This window comes from Gossypium raimondii, chromosome 3 (assembly GCF_025698545.1).
Source record: "Gossypium raimondii isolate GPD5lz chromosome 3, ASM2569854v1, whole genome shotgun sequence".
NCBI lineage: Eukaryota > Viridiplantae > Streptophyta > Magnoliopsida > Malvales > Malvaceae > Gossypium > Gossypium raimondii.
Genome location: NC_068567.1, coordinates 57586987 through 57595795, shown reverse-complemented (window position 1 = coordinate 57595795; position 8809 = coordinate 57586987). Strand labels below are relative to the sequence as shown.

The 8809-nt window shown below is 34.2% G+C and overlaps 1 protein-coding gene across 2 annotated transcripts; it reads left to right on the top strand.

Annotated features, from left to right (window-relative positions):
- The first annotated feature begins 4052 nt into the window (after window positions 1–4052).
- LOC105794927 (uncharacterized) lies at window positions 4053–8286 on the top strand. Of its 2 annotated transcripts, none has more exons than XM_012624316.2 (5): window positions 4053–4275; window positions 5204–5660; window positions 5758–7015; window positions 7157–7303; window positions 7424–8286. In XM_012624316.2, exons 2-5 carry the CDS (start codon window positions 5610–5612, stop codon window positions 8044–8046), a joined length of 2079 nt encoding a protein of 692 aa, XP_012479770.2. In that variant the 5' UTR covers window positions 4053–4275; window positions 5204–5609; the 3' UTR covers window positions 8047–8286. The 2 variants fall into 2 exon arrangements, with proteins under 2 accessions (XP_012479770.2, XP_012479769.2); XM_012624315.2 differs by having other exon boundaries at window positions 5200–5660.
- The last annotated feature ends 523 nt before the right edge of the window (window positions 8287–8809 follow it).

The window sequence follows — 8809 nt, the reverse complement described above, 5'->3', positions numbered from 1 at the left end:
TGGGTGTCAATTTATTACTTTGAATTATCCGATGAGGTATTGGGTACCAAACTGGTGTGTTTTGGTTGGATCCATGTATCCGTCAGAGTCCGAATCGTGTTAATAGGGTTAATTAAATGAAATGATAGTATGATTGGTATTGGAAAACATTGAATGTGAAATGAAAATAAGACACATGAATTGTGTATCATATTGTGAAAAGCTATTTGTATAGCAAGTATGAGATTTGAAATAGCAAGTGATGAGAATTGAATATGTTATGAATGATGTGTTTATGAATTGATGAATTGAATGACTAATGTTATTGTGTGATTAAATATATATTATAATATATTGCCTTTAATTATTCAGATTATAGAAATACCACTGAGTTTATACTCAGCGTACAGTTTTGTTTTCTGTGCGCAGGTTAGGTACTTAAGTTTGATTGCCGATTTAACATCCATCAACTATCCCGATCTCAAACGTGGTGATGTATATTTCTTTTTGTGTCGGCATGTACCTAGGGCGTCTAAATGTTAACTATTTTGTGGATTGATGGTAAATAAGATTATAAGTTAATATTGGTTGGTTATATATATGAGTATATGTTTTATGTTAAAGTTATGGTATGACATGTTTTAAATTAGTGCATAAATGAACATGAAATAGGTAAATTTGGATTGGAATGATGTCTATCAATAAGTTTTAATAATATGATTGTAATACTTATGAAGGTACATAGGTATTTAGGATTATTGTTTTGATATGTTTTAATTGTATTTGATTGTGTTTTGAATTGGTTGAACAAATGGTTTTTGAGTTACTTAGTGTTCAAGATTGCAGGGAATGGTAAACTTGATGTTTAAGGTTCATTCTGAGTCCACACGGCCAGACACACGGGCATGTGACTGGACCGTGTGAGACACACGGGCGTGTGGTTTGACCGTGTGTCCCCTGCAACTTAAAATTTTCAAAACAGAATGCTCAGGTATTTTCACACGGGCAGAGACACGGGTGTGTGTCTCATCCGTGTGTGACACACAACCTAGCACACGGGCATATGGCTTGGCTGTGTGACCCCTACACCTTAATATCACAAGTTAGTATGCTCACACGGCCTAGCACATGGGCGTGTGGCTTGGCCGTGTGACTCAAGTTGGTAAGCAGCTAATATTGGACATGGACTGGGACACGATCGTGTGCTCCTATTTCGAATACACACACGGCCTGAGACACGAGCGTGTCTCTTGACCGTGTGAGCCACACGGCCTGGACACACGGGTATGTGTCCTCTGCTCATTTGAAAAATTTTGATATTTTTGGAAAAATTTTCTAAGTACTAGGTTTAGTCCCGAATTTTTTTCTAACACATATTTTGGGTATCGAGGGCTCATAAGAGGGACAATATGATTAATTTATGATATATATGCTAAATGATATGTAATGTTAGTATTTGATCTGAAAAGTTTGGTAATGCTCTATAACCCTGTTTCGGTGAACAAATAAGGGTTAGGGATGTTACAAAATTAAGCTCCTATGACCTCAAATCTATAAAAAAAATTACAAACAAATGACCTAAATATACTTACAACATGATGGTCGAAAGTCACCACAAGTCTTAGGTTTCTTTCTTCAAATTCGGCAATGGAAAGATAAGTGAGGAAGATGACCTAATTTTCTTTTTTACATTATTTAACTTATATAGGTTAATTAAATCTTAATTAAACTAGTTTAATCAACATAAACATGGTTTATTATACTTAATATAATACTAATCAATGATAGTGATTCCACCATCAACACCCACTTTCTCTTATATAGAAATGGTCCAATTACCTTTTGTACCTTTGATTAATTGTTATTTTAATCCTCAAGCCTTTGGTCAATTAAGAATTTATAGTGATTGGACTTTAAGATTTAGTCCTTAAGCCACAATTAGCTATTAATTTGACAAAAATACAGAACCAAACTTTGATTTATTATTATATCATTCTTGTAAATATTAATATTTAATAATTATTAACTCGGTTTATAGAAATGAGATTTCGAAACTGCTTTTTTTGATACTACTAAAAATCAGGTTATTACATTAATCTCTGAACTTGATAAATTTTCCCACATTGGGGCCTAAACTTTTTTTTGTCCAAGTTAGTCCTTGACATTTTCTTGAAAACCGTAAAGTTCAAGCCCCAATGTGAGAATAATTACCAAGTTCAAGCCCCAAATGAGAACAATTATCAAGTCTAGGGATTAACTTAGACAAAAAAAGTTCAAGCTCCAATGTGAAAACAATTACTTAATTCAAGTTCTAATATGGAAATAATTGCTAAGTTTAAAGATTAATTTAAATAAAAAAGCATTCAGACTCCCGTACAAAAATTGTTACCAAATTTAAACTTCAAGCTGAAACCCTAAAGTTTAACCTAAAGTTAATTATACAAAGTATTTCCAATTCCTTACTTTTTTTTTTTTGTAAATATACTATCCTTGTTTTAAGCAAATCTATTTTTGCGTAATTGAGAAATGTCTAGTTAAAATCAATGTTAAATATACTTCTTAAATCATAATATCCTGAGTAAGCTATTTGATTTAATCTCAAAGGTTGACTACTGTTAGAGTTGATTATAGGTGAAGTTCGGGTCAGACTAAAGTAAAATTTTAAACTTGGACTTGACTCAAAAAATGAATTTAAAATTTTCCCAAACCCTACCTAAATAAAAAATATTAGAACTCGAGTTGGGCCCAATTTGATTCGCTCATTTTAAAAATTATTATATTATTTTCTATATAAAAATAAATTTAAAAATATAATACATCAAATACACTAAAAATATTAAAATAAATGTTTCTCAACAAATTGAAAATAAATTTAAAAAATATTTATACTTAAATAACACTAAAATAGGTGTAACTTAGCAAACAAATGTTACTAAAATAGTAGCAAAATGAACAATAAAATAATATTTATAAAATATCTAAACAATAATAACAAAATAGTAGCAATATAATAGCGAAATAACAGCAAAACAGTGGCAAAACAACAACATTTTTTTTTTGCAAATTCGAGTCTGGCTCAAGTAAAAAAAACTTACCCAATCCCAACTCGTTTAGAAAACATACATTTTTTTTTTGTCAAAGTCTATTTTCTGGGGCCTATATTTTTACCCAAACCCTCCCATTTTTTAGGTGGAGCTTTTAACTGAGTCAGATGACCCGACCCATGATTAAGTCTACTCACTGTCAAAGATTATTCCAGAACTACTAATAGAATGTTTAATTAATTTAATTCAGTATATATATGTATAAATTGGAGGAAACCAGATTCAATAAACAGAGATTGAATCTTGATAATTTTTAATCACTAATAAAAAAATAATTTTCACTAATGTATTGATAAAATAGGTAGGTTGTTGAAATTTAGTTTATTTATTTTCATTCTCAGGAATTTATTTTTTGGTGAGGTTTAAAATTTAATTAATGAATTTTCACTGATTTTGAGAATATAATATTTTAAGATTCAAAATTAAAAGACTATGGATAAGGCATATTTAAATTTAAAAGGGAAATTAATTAAATTTGAAGATTTTTAAAAGCAAACAAATAACTAAAGTTAAAAACAAAAGTAGGGTTTTTAAAATTTGAATGTCTGGGATATGAAATCATAGTACTAAATTTAATTAGGCATTGTTTTGTAGATTTGGTGGTCCAGGATGTAGATATAATTATTAATTGAGTTGTCCCCTAAAACCTAGTGTTTGAGGCGTTTGAAAATGTCAAATCTGTAGGGCATTTCGGCTTGTTTTGAACACACCAATTTGCCTTTATTTGGGGCGAAAGAGGCATCTTGAGCTGTATAAATGGTCAAACAATCCCTCCCCTTTTTATTTGCACATTGTTTTTAAAATATAAAAACAAAATATTTATACCCTCCACGTGTAGATGAAAATTAAAAAAATTATGGCGTAAATTGATTTTGAATGGTTAATTAAATGTTTCAGATTTATATTAAGGAAAAAAATCAGGGCCGTAGATTTGGGTTATAAAATCAGTGCCAAAGCTTAGGGTTAGCGTTGAACCTTAACCTTACGCCATTCATTCAAAGGAAACGAATAACAAAAAGGAAAAAAAGAAAACTGTACATGGTTTTACAAATTATACATAAAGTACCAACAGAAACCAACGTGCTTGTTATTTATTGTGTTTTTTTTCTCCATTTTCTAGTAGAAGCTGCCTCTCTCTCACCTCTTAGAGAACAATTAAGGTCCTTGCTTGTAATAATCTGGCTATTGAGAGGTAAGATTGTTCATTCTTCCATTTTTTCTTTCTGGGGCTAATGTTCCTGTCGTTTGCAATCGTTGTGCTTTCATCCACCATAGATTAAATTAGTGGGTCTTTCTTCATTTCATGCGATTTGAGTGGTTTTTATTCTTGGGTGTTTTTATAAATGGTTGGTCTTGAATGTTCTTTTGTGTTTCTGAGATAATTCTGTTTCTTTTTTGTGCTATATATGGGATCTTTGTTGTTCTGAATCTCCTACCTGTTTTTATTTTTCTGGGTTCATGTTTGTTTAGAAGAGGGCTAACAATGATGAGATTATGTTGTATTGATTTTCTTTGGATTGGTTTTCAGTGGCATATTCCTTTTAAAACTGAAGGTAGCTGATTGCGCTTGCGTTCTTATGTTCCATATGAAATCTAATTATTATCTCTTTGTTGTTTGACCATTGGTTGATTGGTCTTCTCCTTCATAGCTTGATTCATTCATATCTCTTTTCTGTATCTGAAGATTTTGATGTGGATTTATAATTTGATGTTTTTGAGGATGTTTGATTGCCTTGAATGAATATATTGAATAAAATAAAAGTGGAATCTTGTTGAAGTCTCATTAGATAGTTATTTACAACGTGCCCTTATAACAAGAATTGGAAGTTTCTTTCTTTTTCTCCTCCAATTCTTTGGACAAAGAAGCTTTGTTAGCTAGCTTAGTTGTTTCTTTTGTCATCTAGAATATTATCAAAACAAGAAGCATTAGGCATTGTAATCTGATTGTCTATTCTGTTTTGATGTTTGAATTTTATCTTGCATTTTTTCAATCTAGAGGCTAACAATCTGAAGTTTTCACTTTTTTATTCATTACTTGGCTTTAAACTATTCTGCTTCAATATCTACTTGTAGATTATGTGATCCTTTTTCTGTTTTTTTCTTTCATTATTGTCAGGCAGGCAGGTCTCTCTTATGCTTGTTAGGGATTCAGTTTTCTTAGTTGTGAAAGACTCTTTTTCACTCTGGCCGCTGCAACGAAGCTAAAATTTTCTCGCACCTCAAAGTGGGTGTGGGGGGACAACAAAGAGCTGATTCTGCTTTGTGTTTTAAGGAGATCAAGATCATCCCATATCTGGAGACTGCGACGTGTTTCAGAGGGTCTTTCGCTTGATTATGGCTAATGTCTGTGTTCGCTAAAGTACCCAGAAGTTCGATTGTACCTTGTCTTTCTTTTTTAACGGTAGTAGAATTAGGTGCTTTCCTCAGGTTTTTGAACCATAATGATTACAGTAGTTTGAAGCTAGCTTTCTATGTAAGACAAAAGGTAGGTCTCTTGTGGATGTATTGCTAATCTGTATCACCACAATGGTTAGGTTTTCCTGCTTCAATGCTCATATCGGAAGTCAGAAACCAAAGGTAAGTCCAAGATTTGCTATTGGTTCTTGACAACTTAAGTTAAATTTGGGCTGTATACATTAGTGTTTCCTGACTCAAGTATCCACTTGGCCATCAGAAAACTGTTCAGCCATCTGTTGAAGCAATGCATACAACTATAGAAGATTTTTCTCAAGTTCAAGCCCCTAAGGAGTCGACTAAAGCTGCAAACATGGACTCATTCTTTCCAGAGACACAAACAACTGCTGAGATTCATGAAAGTGTCGAACCTGTTACGGTTTCTTCTTCTCCTAACCCTAGCTGGAAATCAGAGGACATAAAAGACGGAGTCATTCTTGATAGCAGTTCCAGGGTCCTTCAGAATCCACATTATCTTAAGAAGTGTAGATCTCTCGGAAGTGGCCTTTGCCTGGAAGGACGAGTTCCTGGACAAAATGATACAGATGATCAGACTGATCAAGGATTTTCATCTGATTCCCATGACCATGGGTTGGTTGAAGATGGCAGAAAGCATATAGCAGTGAGCCAAAATGCTTCATTCTCAGAATCTGTTCAAGTAAGCTCTAACCATGTCTATAACGAACCGGTTTTCTCTATAGGAGACTCTCTACTTCCAGAAAAGGATGGCCATGATATCTCTAATTTGCCTTTGCCTTGTGAGCGTGCCAATGCCTCTGGTGATCATTCTCCCAATAATGCACCTGTGATTGTAAAATCATGTTCTATGCCAAATATTGTTGCATCAGCACTCCTTTTTGGAGGACATTCTCCTCCAAAATGTTTGGCACGCCGTACAAGATCCTCTGAGGATGTGCATGTTCTCAGCATGAGACAAAAGGAGACCTTAATTCATGATGTTGATACTGAGGTGATGCGAGAACAAGAAAGAGACGATGGCATGCATAAAAATCATAAAACTAACTTTGAAAGTTCTTATGAGGGATTTGAATCTTATAGTTGTTCCGCATCAGCGAAAGACTGGATAGTGCCAGTTTCAGATGAGGTAAGCTCAATGAAAATGCTGCAAGAAGAATTGCGGGTTCTGAATCGGAATGAATTGACTGGCAAGGATTTTAAGATTAAGCGAATTGAGGATTGGGTAAATGGTCTTCAACATGTCCGCCCATCAGAAGACTCAGTTGAATTATCCCATCCCAATGATCAGGTAAAAGCGGAACCTGCTGTCTATAATGATTTGACTGCTGCAAAGGTGGATGTTAAGGTAACTCCTGGCATGGAAGCTGCAAAAAGATATATATCTTCTTTGAGTGCCTCAGCAACCACAGCTCAACTGGCAAATCATGGTTTGGTTGTTATACCGTTTCTTAGTGCATTTGTCAGCTTGAAGGTGCTTAATCTATCAGGAAATGCAATAGGTAGGTATCTTCAACTGCAAATAGTTTCAGTTTTGGATTTAACTTCTATTTTGACATCTTTTGAAGTCTTATGATTTGGAGTATACAGAACTGTCCTTTTGTATAAATCTGCTTTCTCATTATTTGTACATGTACTTACAGCAAGGATTACTGCTGGTGCTCTTCCTCGAGGACTTCACATGTTGAATCTGTCAAGGAATAATATATCCACCATTGAGGGTTTACGTGAGCTTACTCGACTTCGTGTGCTGAATCTGAGCTACAATCGGATATTTAGAATTGGTCATGGTATGTGACAAACTGCACGTGATTAGCTGTTCTATTTTCCTTGCTATAATACTCGTTTACCTTCCAATATTTCAATCTTCTAATCTACTTCCTGTTATTCTGTCACATAATCCGTTGAAGGTTTGGCTTCTTGTTCCTCTCTTAAAGAGTTATACTTGGCTGGAAACAAGATAAGTGAGGTAGAGGGTCTCCATCGTCTCTTAAAATTGACTGTTTTGGATCTGCGTTTCAACAAAATCTCTACTGCCAAATGTCTTGGCCAACTTGCAGCAAACTATAATTCCTTGCAAGCCATTGGCTTGGAAGGTAACCCTGCACAGAAGAATGTTGGAGATGAAAATCTGAAGAAGCATTTGCAAGGGCTTCTTCCAAATTTGGTTTACTTTAACCGGCAGGCTATTAAAGTCAGCACAGTGAAGGATGGTGCAGAACGATCAGTTAGGCTAGGCATCAGTGCCCATCAATTTGATCGTGGCCTTAGATCAGAACACAGAGCTACTAGGAAGAACAGCCATGGTACTTCTATTCACCGGCCATCCTCTTCATCCACTCGTGGTCACAAAAGCCAAGTGGCTTCCCCAATGCAGTCAAGAGGCAGGCATGGGCGCTATCCTCCTAGTGGAGCGAAGGCAACAAAAATTCGTCAAAATCATCATGTAGATCTTGGTAGCAAAGTTCTCAACTTTAAATCAGAGCTTTCTATGCGAAGGACCCAAAGCGAGGGAACTCTGGGGCTTCTATGAAGTAGAGTTACTTTGATGAGTGGAATCTGGTTTTTGACTATTTCACATTCGAGTTGAGTTGGTTGTCGTAACTGCAATAAATGTCACTCAAGGTATTTGGTGTGACTAGACATTTTTAGAGTAGATTTTGCCAAAATGGGATGGAAGTTCTCATACTTGTACTGTTAGTAAGTTTCTTATTTGTATGCGGGGAAATGTGTGGAAAACAATAATGTTGCATCTCATCTCTTACGTTTTGTACCCTTTTTGCTTGCATAAGTTGCTGCTTTCTCTCTTGTTGGTTGCTGGTAATAGTGACACAACACACAGATCGGAGCCTTCTTACTTTCACCGCTCCAATGCGAGACAGAAATTAGAATATCCTTCATGATACCTCAATTATTCTCCATTTAAGCCTCAATCACCGAGGATTAAGGCTTTGTTGAAAAATTTTAATCGCCTAATTATCTTAAATGAGTTTCATAACTCACTATAATTCTTTTTTACAAAAAAGAAGTGTGAAAAACTTAGGTAAATAAAAATAAATTCAATTATTTTTATTTTATTCTATTTCATTTAAAATCATATTGTACTTTATCAATTAATTTAATTATATAACGATTTAAATTTAGGGAAAATATTTAGTACGTTACCAGTGAAGTTTGTACACTATAAAAAGTATCTGTCAATGTATCAAATAGTAACCCCTAAATTTAAGTGATATACCAAACAAATTGGATAAAAAAAGTTCAGCCCTTGATGTAAGAACAATTATGAAATTCAT